This window comes from Myripristis murdjan, chromosome 8 (assembly GCF_902150065.1).
Source record: "Myripristis murdjan chromosome 8, fMyrMur1.1, whole genome shotgun sequence".
Lineage (NCBI taxonomy): Eukaryota > Metazoa > Chordata > Actinopteri > Holocentriformes > Holocentridae > Myripristis > Myripristis murdjan.
In genome coordinates this window covers 20,505,557-20,523,378 of record NC_043987.1, presented here as the reverse complement: position 1 = coordinate 20,523,378, position 17,822 = coordinate 20,505,557, and the positions used below count along the sequence as shown (strand labels likewise).

The 17,822-nt window shown below is 42.4% G+C and overlaps 1 protein-coding gene across 1 annotated transcript in view; it reads left to right on the top strand.

Moving 5' to 3' along the window:
• Positions 1–17,822, top strand: part of kcnt2b (potassium sodium-activated channel subfamily T member 2b) — a 47,982-nt gene that overhangs the window by 10,928 nt on the left and 19,232 nt on the right. The window contains exons 2-13 of the mRNA XM_030058140.1: positions 4,960–5,039; positions 6,122–6,224; positions 6,520–6,573; positions 6,936–6,962; positions 7,484–7,532; positions 8,090–8,149; positions 9,208–9,282; positions 9,557–9,640; positions 10,195–10,289; positions 11,150–11,330; positions 15,308–15,472; positions 17,329–17,465. Coding sequence (XP_029914000.1) covers positions 4,960–5,039; positions 6,122–6,224; positions 6,520–6,573; positions 6,936–6,962; positions 7,484–7,532; positions 8,090–8,149; positions 9,208–9,282; positions 9,557–9,640; positions 10,195–10,289; positions 11,150–11,330; positions 15,308–15,472; positions 17,329–17,465 — 1,110 coding nt within the window. The remainder of the gene's footprint in view (positions 1–4,959; positions 5,040–6,121; positions 6,225–6,519; positions 6,574–6,935; positions 6,963–7,483; positions 7,533–8,089; positions 8,150–9,207; positions 9,283–9,556; positions 9,641–10,194; positions 10,290–11,149; positions 11,331–15,307; positions 15,473–17,328; positions 17,466–17,822) is intronic.

Sequence of the window (17,822 nt, the reverse complement as noted above, 5' to 3'; positions counted from 1 at the left end):
TCAGATAGCGGCCCTCATTTTTCCTCCACCGTCTCAGTAGGCATCATCAGTTAATAAGGTTAATTAATCCAATTAATTTAGCACTTAATTAATCCCATCTACCAGCTCTCAACATTTTTCCATTCCCTACTGCAATATATTCCAAGTGCATTTTAAAGAGAATTCTTCTTGTTTATTGACATATTGCAATGCCCAGTAACTATTAGACAAAAAAAGACTTTCTGAGTCAGCTGCAGATGTCTACGACTGAAGATTCATCTTGTCGACTTTCAGGGGGCAGCCCTAATAAATACCACATAGAACAAGGATTTTCCACTGATTGTGTCCCAAGGACCAGGTAACCTGGGGGTCACTGTGATTAGGGGTTCCCTATTGTTAGCCCTCTCAAAACTTCACCCATCAGACAATAACTCACCTTTATTTACTTTTACCTTTCACTGTAATTTGCAAAAAAAAAAAAAAAAAAAGTCTTGTCATTGGCATAAGTAATCAGCTTTTTTTTTTTTTTTTTTTTTTTTTTTTTAGATGATAGTAAATAAGCTAATATTTTTGCATGCATGTTTGTATGTACAGGTATGACAGAAACACATAGGTAATCAATGGGAAAAAATCACTTTCAGTGTCCACACTCCATTATTGAATACATGGTCAGGGAACACCTGCAATACTTACATGGAGGACCAGGCACCACTGACCACCAGTTGAAAACCCGTGACTCAGAAACAAGGTATTGATGTGGCAGTCAGGACTGTGATCGTATATAGACTGTACCTGATTACCTTCATCAAGGAAGTAGAACCTCCAGCAGGATCCATCAGTCTGTCTGTCAACTCAAACAGTATTGGATGGATTTATACAAAACTTGGGAGTATGGGAAGATTGGACATTAGCAAAGACATAATTAATTTTTCAGTTGTCCTCAAGGTGGTGTGGCACTGGACAGGGTTTCGCATGAACGGTGCCGTTGTTTCCAAATTCATTGATCACAAAACCCGGCAGGGAGGTTGGTCATGGGTCAAGACGGCACTGACCCACTTTCCACGCTGATTGGCTTAAAGGGGCGTGTCCTGTGTCAATAGAAGTGCCAAAATGGGGCTGCAGCTAACGACAAACAGTGCTGTAGTTTCCAAACACATTCATGTGACACTATGAAACCCAGCAGGAGGTCGGTCATGGACCGAAGAAGAAGTGATTACCTTTTCTGGCCAGTTTGCCTCAAAGGGGCGTAGCAATGAACAGGTCTCAGCACACACACGTTCATAGTTTCCAAACACATCCATGTAACACCGTGAAACCTGGTGGAGAGCTTTGTCATGGGTCAAGACAGCTCTGATCAAGTTTCCACACTGAAAGGCAGAAAGGGGCTTGTCCATTGACAGCAGCAGTGCAAAAGGGGGGTGATTGTTAGCACAACCAGGACCGCAGTATCCAGCTGCGACCTTGGTGGAGGTCTGCGCTCCACTGAATTTTTTTTTTTTTTTTTTGATGGGTTTGTGGTTTCCTTTTAATCATTAACAGCCTGAAACCTCAGGACTCTTCATTTATTTTCTAATATGCATGATGTGCTTATATTTTTACTGAGCAATTCTATCAAGCAAGTCTATATTTGCATTCCTGCCTGCACTCTATTAATTAACCAGAACTGAATTTCATATCCTTGATCTTGCAGAGGAAAGCGTCAGGTTTAATGGATAGTATTTAGCAGATGCTTAGGTTCTCTCTCTCTCTCTCTCTTTCTTTCTCTCTCTCTCTCTCTCTCTCTCTCTCTCCCTTTTTTATTGTTGTTTTACCTCACTGTGGAATGCATGCTATTTCTGAGTTGTGTGGAGGTTGTGATGAGCTAATCCTGTGATGCTGTTCATGCACAGACTTGGGTCTCTTTAGTCTCTCCCTCTGTGTCATTAGACGGCCAGTGCTGTGTCATTATGGAGCACAGGCATGGGTGGAAGCAGCAGGAGAACAAGGTCCAGCTCTCTCTCTCAAAGATCCACCCCCGCATGTCCCTCTCCGTCTGTCCGTCTGTCTATGTCTATTTATCTCTGTCTTTTTGTCTGCCCGTTGCTCTGTCTCTATGTTTCACACTTTAACTCTCCCAGTGTAAATGCAAATGCAGAAATGCAAGCTCCGTTTAACACGGCTCACTAACTGCTCTGCCTGTCTGCCTTGGCTTTTTCTCTCTTTTCCTTTGTCTCTTGTGGTAAATGTGAGATGTTTTTGATTTATGGAACTTTATGGGATGATCTGTAGTTTCAACACCTTTCAAGCTGGAAAGAAATACACAGTTGAAAATAATTTGTTTGATAAAACTATATTTTGAGAGAGAGAGAGAGAGAGAAATAGGCTACCTCTTTTGCTCAGTCGTTGAGGTTTTGCCTTGAATGTCAGGTTATTCTCTGTTGAACCTGACAGCTTCATAATCACTCATAATCACTGTCTATATAAGATGTTTTTTGTGCAATCTTCCAAAGCCATTATTCTCAGCAATTACCTAATCGTGTATTTTTCTGTTGCTTTTAGGGTGGCCTCGGGGCTGTTTTGTGGCAATGCCAAGAGGTGCCATTGTTGTGTGCTTGTGTAGCTTTTGTTCTGGGAGGGGCGGGGGCTCTTTATGAGTTTTTAAATGTGTTTTTCTCTCTCATCCTCCCTAGATTACAGATCTCGGCTCTCAATCTATCTCACAGCTCAAATCTTTATTGGGCTATATTTCCACTTTACTTTTCATCCTCTGCTGTACACTCAAGTGGAAAAGCTTCCACTTAGAGCAATGCATCAAGGGCAAAATGACCTCTGAAATGATCCTTTTGTGCAGGAAGGTTATCATAGCCTTTTCTTGCGGTTTATGCAGGGACTTTTAGGACTTTGATGAATGGAGATATTTGCGGATGGTTAGATTTAACAACACACTTCACCTTAAAGAAGATAAAAAAGGAGGTAGTATGAAAAATTTGGGGCAAAGGATAGAAAAACATGGACATTTGGGGGCAGGAAACATAGTGATGCAGTATCGGATGGTTGCCGGTTGTAAAAGAACACATTAGCAGGGGAGAAATAGAAACATGCTCTTATCTTTTTGTTTTTTATATCCAGGACATGGATGGAGATGGAGATGGAGGTCCTCAGACAAAGTCATTTCATTTTCTGCTTTTTATTTACTTGGACTTTGCTTCCAGTTACAGCTGTAGGGAACCCAAATGAATGCACATAACAAGCCAGATATTGACATCATTTCAAAAAGTTTCTTCTCAGATAGTGTGGGTTTAGTTCTATGGTTTTTATTTGCCTGTGCATACAGTTATGGATTAGTAATTACTTTTACTTTGCTAACTGATGATGATGGATCACTGCTGCTACCATGGAACTGATTGATTGATTGTCCTGTGCTGCTTGCATGAAAGGAACCATGCAGAGGTATGATCAGTAAGCATAATAGGTCACACCACAGACACACAACGTGCATGCACACACATAATTGCAGGCACTTCTCAGCACTCTCTCTGACTCATAATACTACAGGGCCTTCCGTGTCTCCATCCATTCGTAGAAAGTCACTTTCTAATCACATAAAGACACAGCTACAGAGTTTTAGTGAACTGGGATAGCAGCGCACCTCCATGTGCACTTCTGTTTGTCCATCATCCACTGCAAAAGCAAATACTGTCAAACCATCCACAGACTGCTCTGAGCAGAAGGATCCACCATCAAGTTGGAACGAGGCTATCAGTTGCTGAACACGCTTCACAAGTATCTGTGTGCTTTCACCTGCTCGTATGTGTGTGTGTGTGTGTGTGTGCATGAGAGAGAGAGAGAGAGAGGGAGAATGGGAAAGGAAAAAAGAGACAATGAATCCTTTGTCACCATAGCAACAAAGAGGAACCCCCCTGCCCTCCCCCATCACCACACCCCACTTTTCCCAAGTGTTGCAGGGAGTGTGTGTGATGTAGTTTGTGCGTCTCACCATGCCGGGCGCCGGTTTACTGTCACTCTGGAACCCCTCGGAAAAATCCCAGCACCCCTACCCCTCTTTCCCCCTCCTCCTCTTCCTCTTCCTCTTCCTCCAGACAGGAGAGTAGATTGCGGTCTGTCTCTCTTTCATCTACCCGTGCGATGTGGATGGACCACCAGCGAGCCAGCCCTTGCATTTTTCATCTTCGACCTGACTCATCCACTTTTCTCTCTGGGTGCCTCTCCATAGGATGAAAGGAGAGCACGGCCACTGAGCAATCTCCCCTGAGGTGGTCGGACAGGAAATACAGTCATCTTAGGACTGTCTGGTTGTCAGACACATGCTGGTTTTGTACTTGTGTGCCTGTGTATGTCTGTGCACGTGAATGCACGCCGCAGTGTGCCTCGTGGCCGCTGTCATTGTGCCTCCCTGTGAGCGTCTACATCTGGTGGGTGTGTGAATGGCCTAATAATCCTGATGACCCAATTCCAGGTGTGTATTTCAGGCTTTTGTGCGTAGGGGTGTGTGTGGGCCTGTCCCTCTGGCAGGAGGGCGCCAGGATGGAAAGAGAGAAAGAGCAGTAATTATGGCCTCCCATGTTCAGCAGGAACATCAGAGGGAAGTAATTTGTTGCTCTATATTTAATCAGTGGAGATAACGAGACTGACTGCAGCTGTCTGGGCGTATGGACAAGCAGATGAGCAGAGGCACCATTTCCCCCAAAACCCATTAGTCTTTAATGCAACCAACCGCCACTGTCTTATTTCTCAACTTATCAGTGGTCATATAATCATTATCACCTTTTCTGTGTCCACGTCATTGTGGATCCTCTTTCTGCCTCACTGGCATGCTGTTCCTCTCCCTCTCTCAACCCTCCTCTTGCTTCCTCTGTTCCTTCACGCTTTTCTCCATAAAAAAGTGTTTTATCTCCTTGATGTCCCGCAGCAGCACCTGCATAAGACTTTCTTTTGCAACACCCTTATCTCTTTCTTTCTCTCCTTCTGTCCCTCTCTTAGGGTGCAGGTAGAGTTCTATGTGAATGAAAACACTTTCAAGGAGCGCCTCAAGCTGTTCTTCATCAAAAACCAAAGATCCAGTGAGTTGCCCATGTTTGGGATGACACTTTTTTTTTTTTTTTTTTTAAATCTGCGACTGCTTTATGTGCCCTTGCTGTGCTATTTTTTTTTTTTTTTTAATATTTCATCAACTTAATTGGCTGATATTTCTGGTTTAACTAATGTCTTTTTGAGCCTTGGTTATCCATTTTGTCGTGTGAGTGAGTGCCATTCTTCTTGCTCAGTGTTCATTGCCAGTTATTCACCATGTCCATTCAGTTTGGTCTTTGACACAAAATAGCTGCTTTGACATCACTGATTGGTATGCACACAGAAATGCGTCATGCTTTAAGGTTGAGCTGTGCGATATGGACAAAATCAAATACCTTTATATCAATATTATGACAATGTTGTATTAACTATTTGGTGCTTTAGTAAGATATTTACACATAAGAGATTTTTGATAGACAGTCAATAGTAATGTAAACGTGATGACCAATCAAGTAGATGCAAATATTAGAACAGCTAGAGCTGTCTAATAAGTTCAGAAAATTGCATCCCTTTACTTTTATGCAGCCTTTACAATGAAGATGTGTGCTATATTATGATATCAGTATTGCATCAATTTATTGCCCCATGTATATATATGTGTGTGTGTGTAAAATATTATATATGTAAAATATTATATATTATAAAATATTATATAATATCGATATCCTGTAATTTTTCTGCAGCAAAAAGCAATAATTATCATTCAGCCATGGCTGCACTGGCTTTATTGCAAGGTATTGCAAATCATGTATTTTGAAGAGAGAAAGAAATTAGGGACTGGGCTGACTTTTTGGCCATGATGATGAAAGATATGTGAACTGCAATTGACTCCCAGAGCTATTCTGTTAGATTTATGTGATGTGTGTTCAAATTAATGCAATCATTTGTGAATAATATACCACAGGTTCATCAGGGATTAGACATTTTCTATAGCAATCAGTGTTATATAGTTATAATTTTGGGCATAAACACAACTCCAAAATGTGATGCTAAGTTCACATTAAAGATTCAGTCAAAGTCCATTTCTATGAGGTTGATTTCTTGGACTAAATCTGCTCTCTTTGCATCGCAGGTCTGCGGGTGCGAATGTTTAACTTCTCTCTGAAAGTGCTGAGCTGCCTCCTCTACATCGTCAGAGTCCTATTGGACAACCCGCAGGAAGAGAGACAGGACTGGTGAGAGTGCTGGTGATAACAGGGACTTAATGAGGTGAAACAAAGTCTCTGTGACTGTGGAAGCCTGATAGCAGGAACGACTTTGCCTGGTCAATAGATGAGATAACAGTGTGTGTATAGAGTGTCTCCTAAAAGGATTGAATACGAGATTGTGATCGGGGAAGATAGGGTGGAAATGGAATCGGGAAAATGAAGTGATATATGGGCTCGACTAGGGCTGTGGGGAGGGATGGGACTTCAAAGAGAGTTGGACAGGAAGTTCCTTTCATCATTCTCTGTGTGTTGCCCCTTGCAGTGTGAATGGAGTGAACTGTACCAAACAGAATGCATCATCCCGTCCCTGGAGCGAGTTTGACTGGTAAGCATGCAGCGATCTAATGAAGAATGATGGCTCTGCCTCTGGCCCGGAGCAACAGGTCACAGAGCCGTGTCCCCTGGAGGACCGGTGTCCTCAACACCGGACTCGTCCAAGACATTGTATAACGCAATCAATGCAATTTCACCTAACTGACGCAATGCAGAATGATGATATTGAGCATCACAGTTTCACATTCATTTGTCACGATGCCACTGTATGGATTACTTGTCAACATAATACAGTACATATGTAGTGCCTTTGCAGCCTAATCAAATGGCATCTAGTGGAGATAAAGCATGTAATATACATGGGAGAGAGAGAGAGTGTGTGCGTGTGTGGGGAGGGGACAAGAGAGGAAGAGAAATTAGGAAGCGTAACTGGTCCTGGGGTTATGCCATGTCTCCTGCTCAGAGACCTATTGATCTAATTGGTGGCTGGTGACACTGGCTAAGCTCTGGCTCCAAATGAATAAGGAGCATGACACAGTGAGCTCGCTAAAAGGGATGGGCTGCGAATCAGAGCGCAGGCAGGCAAGCAGCCATGATAAGCCCCAGGGTGCCTCTGGAAAAAAAAGGGCCTTTCTCTCATAATAAGGCTGTAAATTTCCATTTGCCTGTGTGAATATTACTTTTTCTCTTACAATGTGCGCCCTCTGGCAGCTGTGTACGCCGCAGCCCCGCAGTTGTAAACAGTGTAATTAAATGTAATGTAGCGGCATGAGCTGCTGGTATGGTCTTTGTTGAGCATCATTGTGTTGTACAAAAAAGAAAGAATTTTAATATCTTCTCTGATGTATTGGCCTTTAATTTTTGCCTGTTTTTCGCCTTTTGTCTCTCTCCCTCTCCCTCCCTCTCTCACTCCCTCTCTCTCTCGTTCCCTCTCTCTCTCTCTGCCCTTGTAGGAAACTGATCATCTGGGTGGACAGGCCTTTACCCCTCTGGGCACTGCAGGTCAGACAGACCAGAACTCTCCTGTGTAAACAAGGCTTCTGTCTGTTTACACATATGCCTGTTTACATGAACACACAGACACACACACAGACACACACACACGTATACACACACCAACATTTCTGCATCCTCTCTGGATTATGGTTCATTTATGTCCACATTATTTTAGGACATAAACAGCAGGATGAAAGCGGCTAATTGCACCTGAATGGCACTTTACACATATTTACACTTATAACATGATGCATGCATGCGTGTAGGCACACACACACACACACACACACACACACACACACACACACACACACACACACACACACACTCATATACTTACATAAATACACAAGCACACCAAAACATCTCTTGCTTCACTTCAACCTATTCCCTCTGAAGCTCAATCATCAACGCCTACCAATTCCACCCACGCTCTCCTTTTCTATCTCTACAACTCCTAATTTCTCTCCAGTCTCTCACTGTGTCCCCACTCCCCCTGCCCCTCCCCTCTCTGTCTGTGCGTCTCTCTCTCTCTCTCTCTCTCTCTCCCTCTGTTTTTGCAGGTGCTTGTGGCTTTCATCAGTTTCTCAGAAACTATGTTGCTAGTGTACCTCAGCTACAAGGTGAGTTACACAGAGTCTGCAACAGCCAGTTTGAAGCCTCATGCGTGTATATGTGTAGTCACCATTCTATTTGGTGCTTTCTTGGGCTGAACATTTAATTGAAATATTATCAAGATGTCAACATGGCCAAGTGCAATATCCAAATCGTAGGAGCTGCATTTCTTTTCTCTCTCTTTTTTTTTTTTTTTTTTTTTTTTTTTTTTTTTTAAAGAAGGTGCAATGTGTGACAAAATACCATCATAAATGAAGTATTATGGTGTTACAAAAATGCCCTGGACTACAAATTGAATTCTTCAGCTGTAAGAAAACATGTTTGTTTGGTGCACCCCTCCGCTAAAATCACATCATCACCACTTTTTCAGTTAAAATGAAAATTATGATTCAAAAATTAACATTGCTAATAAAACTGGAAATCATATCATAATTTCAGTTGCAATGTGATTTGTTTTTACATATTGTTTTCAGCCTTAGTTTGGCTTTCTCAGTCATAGTTTGGTTTTCTTTCCCCCCCTGATGCTGCCACATTGGGAAAGCTCCCTAGCAGTACTTGAAAATTCCTCAGTACAGTCCCACTATTGATAAATCAGACAGATTTAGGAGATGACCCTGTGCCGCTCCAGTGGGGCAGTGATCCGCCAGTGGGTTGCCCTGCCTTTGATGTGCTTTACACAATAAGCCTATGAAGGGCTCACCCTGCAGATTATTCAGGGGCCTAGAGGCCTTAGCATTTAAACTTGATTGATTCCTGTGGACATACCCTGTGCCTGTCCACCTACACTAGTCAGTCTCGGGTCGCCATACGCAGGCGGCAGACACATAAAAACAGCCACAGCTGACATCTTAATTGAACAGGAAGGCTTAGTGGAAACTGAGTAATGCTGCTTTTCTCTCGAAAGGCAGGGTGTTAAGTTGCGTAACCTGCATGCATCCCACTCTTCTCGATGGCTGGCCAATTTCTCCCCTTCTGCTCGCAGCAGTCGGGCCTGTTATCTGGTAATCCCCAAAGGTCGCCATGACAATGGAGTTCCCTGACCCCTGTGTGTGGTCTGTGTTTCCAGGGCAACGTTTGGGAACAAGTACTACGTGTCCCCTTCATTCTGGAGATGATCAGCGCCGTTCCCTTCATGATCACTGTGAGTGGAAAGCCACGCATTACTGAGCGCTGACAGCACTGGGACTCTGTCAAGCAGCCATTTGTTTTGGCCGTCGAGCACCGTTCTCCCGATCCCCCGCAGGAATGCACTTCACACATCCAATACCTGCTACAATATTACAGCGAGGCAATCACAACACATACATGCCTCACACAACCCCATTTCCTCAAAGTGTATCCTGTGATTGTACACAACATATGAATAAATGACAGGACACACAGCCAAGCAGACTGACGCTCTCTTTCTTTGACAGGTGATTTTGCCCTCCCTGAGAAATCTGTTCATCCCCGTTTTTCTCAATTGCTGGCTGGCCAAACACGCCTTGGAAAACATGATCGTGAGTAAAGTGCTATCTTCCTTCATGGAAAGCAACGTTTTTCATAACTTTCATTACACAAAAATCTCTTTTTTTTTCACGGCATGCAATATTCCTCCACTTTTCTGCAATTTCCTTTCCTTTTCTGCTTTATCTCAATCTTTGTCTAACATGAAAGTAAACCAGTCGCAAAACAACTGAACTCACATCTTGGACTTTATAATGACTTTAACTATCAACAACCCCTGCCTTTGTATCGTCTTTCACATCCAGCTAACTATCTTATTTCACATTTTAAATAGATTTAATTATCTCAGTTGATGTTCTGTATATTCAGACACACTGCCGTTTTCATCCCCTTTTTAGTGCATTTTTAGATTGCATCATTATGTTTCTATTGTCTTTTCCCTTCTGTCCATCAAGCCCAATTGATTCATATGATACATTTTAACAATGGAGCAGTTAACTACTATCCTACTCTGTCTATCCACTTCTCTCTCTCTCTCTCTCTCTCTCTCTCTCTCTCTCTCTCTCTCTCTCTCTCTCTCTCTCTCTCTCTCTCTCTGTCTTTGCAGAATGATCTCCACAGGGCAATCCAGCGGACCCACTCAGCCATGTTTAACCAGGTGGTGATACTCATCAGCACGTTGGTCTGCCTCATGTTCACTTGGTAGGTACCCATCCACCCACACTGCACTGAGAGGGAGACACAAAGAAGGAAGAAAGAAGATCTGGGGGGAAAAAGAGAAAAAAAAATGAAAGTAGATGTAGTGGAGGCAGGAGAGCAGAGAGAGTAGCAGCCATTCATGGCCAGAATGAATCAAGAGAAAAAAGAGAAGGCTGGAGGGGAGTAAGATGGGGGAGAAAAGGAAAAACAGGAGATGTAAGGAAACAGTCACATGTAGAGAGAGAAGAGAGAAGAGAGGAGGACAGGAAACTGGTGCTGCCAGAGAAAAGAGAGGAAGTGCAGTTGCGAAAAGGTACTCGGTAAATGTTAGCTCGAGAGCTCTGAAATGACATCTGGCGATGTGTCAGCTCACTGCATATCCACCTTCAGAGCATTAGCTAATCCAGACGATCCTCAACACAGCATGAATCAAACTCTCTGACCTTTTCATGACTGACTGTTGACTTACCTATCCCTTAAAGACCACACACACACACACACACACGCACACACACCTTGCAGTTGTGTACGTATACACATATATACAAGTATACAATGTCCCATAAAGGTGCTCATGCATGCATCCACCTGCATTTTCACACAGAAACACACACAAACATACACACAGGAATACAAGCATGTACAGTAGCTGTGCTTTCTGTAAGCTCATACTAAAGAGCCCCACAGGGCCCCACACTTCACTGAGCATCTGTACCCTTTTCCAATGATTCTCCTCTCATTACTTCCATCCCTTCCCCCATTCTCCATCTACCCCCTCTCCCCACTCCTCTCCACACACTCATACATTTGCTCCTTTCCACTTTCCTCACCTGTTCCACCCCCCTCCTCCTGCCCTCCATCAGCATCTGCGGCATCCAGCACCTGGAGCGAGCAGGCAACAACCTGACCCTGTTCGACTCGCTCTATTTTTGCGTGGTCACCTTCTCCACGGTGGGCTTCGGAGATGTCACCCCTCAGATCTGGCCCTCGCAGCTCTTGGTGGTCATCATGATCTTCGTGGCGCTCATTGTGCTTCCCATCCAGGTGAGAAATAGAGCAGGGACACTCAAAAACAAGACAAGGTAAGGCTTGTGAAAAGCACTGAAACTGAACAATTGCCACTTTCCACAAGTTGAGCACGGGGCAAAGGTGATATTGCCCACTGTCTGTCAGTTTGATCATTTTTAACAACTGTGCACTAAACAGCTTTTATGAAGTTTGGTCACCTCCCTGCAGGAAAGTAGAGCCCACCAGCAGGCATTGCATGCAGTCTGGTTCCACAACCAGAAAAAAAAATGGCTCCCATTTCCCAGAAATCCAGGCATTTCATCTTCTCCTGGATCCTGGGACCTGCATTATACAGGAGCTTTTCAACATAGCTGCATGCAGAAATGCTGTTTTTAAAGAGTGTTTGTCCATTTGACTAACCAGCCATAGTTTTGTCTCAGACACTACCTGGAATTTTGCACTTGTGTGTTTCAAGGATGGATATTTGGGACATGCAAGATCTTTGGTCGACCCCGCTCAGGTGGTCCGGGGAAAAAAATGCATCTAAACATTCTTAACAAGTTGTTTAGTCTCTATATTCAGATGAAAGAATCTGCCAGTTAGATAAAATAATCCCATTTGCTTCAAATGCATTTTCACCTGTTTCAAGGATTTTTTTTTTTTTTTTTTTCTGGGAGCAAGTATAAATATATTGAAACAAGGCAGTATAAGGCAGATCAGCCCGCCGGTGTCAAGAACATGGCACTTAATTGAAGAAAATTCTCGAAACAAGCTGATTAGCATTGGAAACAACTGTGATTTTCTCACCCACCAGCAGATTTTTCCACTTGTAAGAAGCTTTTAATACTAAATATGAGACTAAATGACATGTTAAGATGGATTTTTTTGTGCAGCGGAGAGACTTCATGTTTCTCATACTTTGATGCCTGGGGTAAAGAGGTGTTTGCACAGTGAAATAATCTTTAACTGCTTTGCATCTTTCAAATCAGATACAAAGTAAAATGGAAATGCGATGCAATGCAAGAAACATGAAAACACAATGTTAATAGGGGGGTGAAGGACAAAACAATCACATCTTATTTTTAATGAAGACTTTCTGCCACGCTGTGAGTTGTGTCGGGTTGTGATTAAATTTGTATGCTTAAAAAGCCTTGGCTGTAGCTTAGTGTCAGGCCTAACCATGCCTTAAAATGAAGAATCCTCCAAATCAGTTGTAAAACCAACACATCTGATAAATGTGCAGCCAACCCAGGCCAATTTGCTTCCCCAAGTGAGCTCAGTACAGTAAAAATCTTCTTTGGGAGGGCTTAATGCCTCTTGTATTTCCCCTCACAGGAGAATATGATGACTCATTGCGCCCTACGTAGATTTGCAACACTATTTTTACTCAGATGTCAGTGAGAGAGTCTTCTTTACCTTCTCAACTCCCCAAATCCCTTTTCTGTCATTTAGCCGCTCCGCAGAGAGAGATTCATGACAGGGAAGTGGTGTAACGCTGTTTACACACACATACATGCATACACACACACACACTTTTTTGCATAGGCGCTGCTATAAACACCTCTACAAACATATCAGTGGTGCTGTGTCCCAGTGGTAACTATCTGACATGCATCCCCACGGTTGCTGCATTTCCCACAGAGGATGTAAAAGTGTTAATAGCAGGAAACTCTCTCTTCTTTGTGCAGTTAGAGGAGGACTGCTCTGTTATACAGCTCAGGGGAACTCTGATGGACGAATGGGCAGTGCATTTGTGCGTGTGTGTGTGTGTGTGCGCGCGCGTGTGTGTGGGGAGGGGGTTGCACAACAGGAAATGACACACCGAGTAGTGATAATGATCAGTTCACAAGGGATTTGTTTTATTTGAGGCTTTATTTTTGTCGTGAACTAGAATTGGATTTTTTTTGTCTTGGTGATACACTTTATTTGAGGGAGCTGTTTGTTTTTTCTTCACTACCAAGACATATCAGCCCACACATCGCTGCGGGCTTACACCCCTCTGCAAGCCAGATCTGGTGGCCACTGAAGGCGCACACACTTTTTTTTGGTTTTTTTCCATCAGCTGCGACTGGAAGGGCCACAGCTGTCTTCAAAGCCCCAAAAAGCCTTACGAACACACATAAAATTAGCGTGAAGATGTTTTCACTGAACTCGAAAAAGCCGACTCATAAAAAATGGAGATCTCTGCATCACAAGCATTCAGCCATGTCGCCCTCCCACTCACTCTCCCCATCTTTCATCCATAAATACCCCTTGACATTTAGAAAGTGCCCCCCCTTTGTGTGTGTTTGTGCATGTGTCTGTCTGTCTATCTCTGAGTCATGACCAATGTCCACTCTGCACAGGGGGGCCACTGACCATATCAGCATTAAGCCAATGTCTCTTTATTTTGCTGAAATATACAATGCAAGACAAGTCCCTCACGACAAGTCATTTAGTTTAGTTTTAGACCTTGACATATTGTTGCTCCAAAAATAAGTGGAAAAAATCAACCATTTGGGTGAAATTTCCCTGGTTTCAGATGCAGCTGCACCATTTTTGAGAAATTCCTTGAAGTGACTATATCTACCTGCATAACCAGCTGGCTGGTCGAGATTGGTTTTTCAGCAGGGAGGAAAAACAGAGATATCTGAGTAGATTAGTTTGGTGTGGGTGTGAATGGTCTGCCAAGGCAGATTAGTTTCCAAATGGTGGTTATTGTGACACAGGAAACAGTCCTGCTTTAAGCCCTTGCTCTGTTGGCCCTTGTCTGTACTCCAGTGTGGTGTAACTTTAAATTTGAAAAGTGGAAAAGTGTGAGTTCTCATAGTTTTAGTAAAAAGTTTTGGCTTTTATTGGCTAGTTAACAAGCCAGCAAATTCAGAACAGCAAGTTAAGTTAATTTTAATTTTAATATACCAGATAAATATGCCAGATATCCCTCCTCTCCTGGAAGCTCTGTGGTGCTAATTTGTTTTTTATCCAGTACAGCAAAGACATTTTTTGGGTGATCATCTTGGCTTATTGGCTATGGTTAAGGTTTTGGTTAGGTAAAAGTTGGATACATTAAGGTTACATTAGGGAAAGGCTGTAGAAAATGACTGTAAGAAATTCTGTTGGTCTGCAAACTCACCTCCCTGAAACCCACGAATATCACCCAGAAATCAGCAAGTCCCAGCATCCAAGTTGAAGTGAAAATGAATTGAAACTCATCCCTGTTGGCAGAGTATTATTTTTGTAGACATACACATTTGTATGCTGGGTGCCGGAAATTGTATTGACTGCACCGATTAATTTTCTAAACTGCTCATTTTTTCTTTTCTTATATTCTTTCTATGCTGAATGTAATCTGTTTTCTATGTGCTTTTTTAACTTCTGTCTTCTAATCGTCTCTTTTCAGTCTTGGCCAGAGAATACACTGTGTTCTCACTGAGGCTCTCTGGATTAAAGTGTTAAATTTTAAAAATAAAAATGAATAAATACATAAAAATCTGCTGTTTTAAGAAAAACAAGCCCCAATCATTCAATACTAGATCAAATGACTTGTCAATTTGTGCATTTTTTTTTTTATATATACTGAAACTAACCCCCATTCTTTTTAATTGTGCACCACTCCCTTCTGTCTCCTTATGTAATTTAAAAACCAGTTCCTACCTCTAACAACATACCCTGCCCGAATCGGAAACAAACACACAGTTGTCCAATTATTATTTCTTTGATCTACCTAAACAAACATATAAATGAAGGAAAGAACATTTTCATCATAGCAACAGCATTCAAAATTTGCCTTTATGCCAAATTTTGGTGACAATATGACAAAACACACTCTACATAATAGACACTTTTTTGTTGTTGTTTTTGTCCAATGTGTGTGTTAGATGTCCTTGTTATTGGTCTTGGGAATCTGTCCAGCAGCTGTATAGAGCCTAGCATGCACCACCATTGTATTCTTTTCATGCTGCAGGTCCCTGTACTCCAGATAAGCTAATGCAATTTCCATCTCTTGAATGTGATGGATGTTGTTCTGAATGCAGTTTGAGCAGTTGGCCTTTCTGTGGATGGAGCGGCAGAAGTCGGGGGGGAACTACAGCCGCTACCGGGCACAGACGGAGAAACACGTGGTGCTTTGTGTCAGCTGCCTCAAGATCGACCTCCTCATGGACTTTCTCAATGAGTTCTTCGCTCACCCCCGACTACAGGTCTCTCCAAATGGTTTTAAGTAGGATAAGAGGGTGTGTGGTGTTGTGTTTGTGTGTGTGTGTGTGTGTGTGTGTGTGTGTGTGTGTACGTGTATGTGCGTTGTTTCTAATCCTCTCCCGGAGCCCAAACAGCTGAGGTTAAAGCAGAGGATTAATTCTGTATTAACAAAGATCAAACGGCTGTCTTGTTCATGTTGGAGCAGATGTGTGTGTTTGCTTGAGCGTGCATCCATTTGTGTGTCGCCTTGTCGATAATGCTACGTTGGTGTGCGTGCGTGTGTATGTGTGTTTGCCCCTTCATTTCTAAGTTTTATGCCGCAAGAGTGAGGATTTTTTTGCATTTTGGCCAGTCCTGGTTTCTTCAAGACTCAAGTTTGGGACTGAGGGGAATAAGGGGTTAGGTTTAGGGCAGGGCAAGAATTAAACACTTAGTTTAGGGTTTGATCACACTTACTATTCATTTTTCATGATTCAGGCCATAGTGACCAGAGAGGCTCTTCAACACTTGTCTTTGTTACCTTTCGGTGGAAAAGTAGTAGGCTCCTGTGCACCAAAGCATCTTGTGAACCTTTTAAATCTTCATCAAGAGTAGAAGTTTGCTTTGTTGCAATTTTAGATTTGGTTCTTCTGCACACGCTGCCCGATAGGCCTTAACAGTCAGATGTAACACACACACAAGACACATGGGCTTTTCACAGAATCATCTGTCACAGTCTGTGATTTAAATTGGTGATTAAAACTTGGATGTTTTTATCTGTGTATTTCTCTCTTAACAGGGACTGGATTCAATGATTTCTGCTGCCAATTTCCAGCCGAAATATTTGTTTTTGCAGTGCACATTGAACTCCAATCAGTTTACGACTAAAATCAATTTAGCTTGCTGTATAGACATAAAAAATAGATAGCAACTGTATCGATTTGCTATCTTTGTTCAAGGATGACAACAGATTTATTAAGAGGAGGAGAATCATTAGTACTCCAGTCATATGCATCAAAAGTGGCTAAAAAATTTGATGTTAGTGTTTTTTTTTTGTTTGTTTTTTTTATAACTATACCAATCCTATGTAGGGTATAAGAACTGTGCTAATAATTATCTTTTCAAATACAAACAAATATCTAAATGTCACAGATTATTTTGAATTAATTAGGAAAGCCCCACTCATTTCTCCCAGAGCCGATCTATGTTTTGATCCAGAAATCTTGAAAATGCAGACAAATCAGAGACAAACATGACCTTGACAGTTTTTGGGAAGATGTCAACAAATGAGGATACAAATTTTGCCTGCAGAGTAAAAACAAATCCAATTCCAGCGCCTGTAACTGTAGCAAAGCATTATGGACCAGTTTGCAGTCTTTGCTGTCCATTTAGCTTCTCATAACACATGAAGAAATGGCTGAATATGAACATTAGCCCAGATTGCGGATCATGCTCACCTCGATTTTGTTTCGCTCTGCTTTCCAAGCACGAGGAGCTGGGGCTCATCAAATGCCAACATCCATCACTTTACATCCATAAACTGTGCATTTTGAGGTAGTTTCCTGTAGTTGGCTGTGATTATATTCTCACTTAAGGAACTGACCCACTGTTTGCTTGGAATAAGACCAAGACTTGCATTTTCAGATGGCATCAGTGCAGCCATTTGATGCGCATCTGAGTTTGAAGGGTATTGCTTAAACAAACTGAACTAGCGAGGGAAATACTTCATAATCTGAAGAACCCAGTCTAAACATGCTTGGTGTGAATGTACACTTAAGGTTTTGCCATGTACTAGTGAGGTTTAAGGTTCGCAGTAGAGGTGAGGGAATAAATGTAGTCAAGTATGGTCATGCAAATGTGTATTTTTGTGTGTGTGTAGGACTACTATGTGGTGATCCTGTGCCCAGCAGAGATGGATGTCCAGGTGAGGAGGGTTCTTCATGTCCCTCTGTGGGCCCAGAGAGTCATCTACCTGCAGGGCTCAGCCCTCAAAGACCAAGACCTGATGAGAGCCAAGTGAGTCCCTGGGACCCACAACATCTGTTTATTTATTTATCTGTTTGTCTGTGTGTCTATCTATTCTTATTAAATGAGAATTTTGCACAGTTGGGCATACAAATAAAAGCATTAACGCTTAAACATATTGCCACAAAACACCTCAGCATCAACCAAGACCTCAACAAAACCAGAAATGACATATGGAGGATTATGTTGAAAATGCATGGTAACCTTTCATTCACATAGTGTCTTTATGTCTGTGTTGTGCCGCAATGACATAAAGGATGTGCAGTAAAAGGACTGATCAACAAAAGTGACTTTGCAGCAAATAGTTAAAAATCCGCCCTATGCTTTCCTTGTCCTGTGCGCACCCAA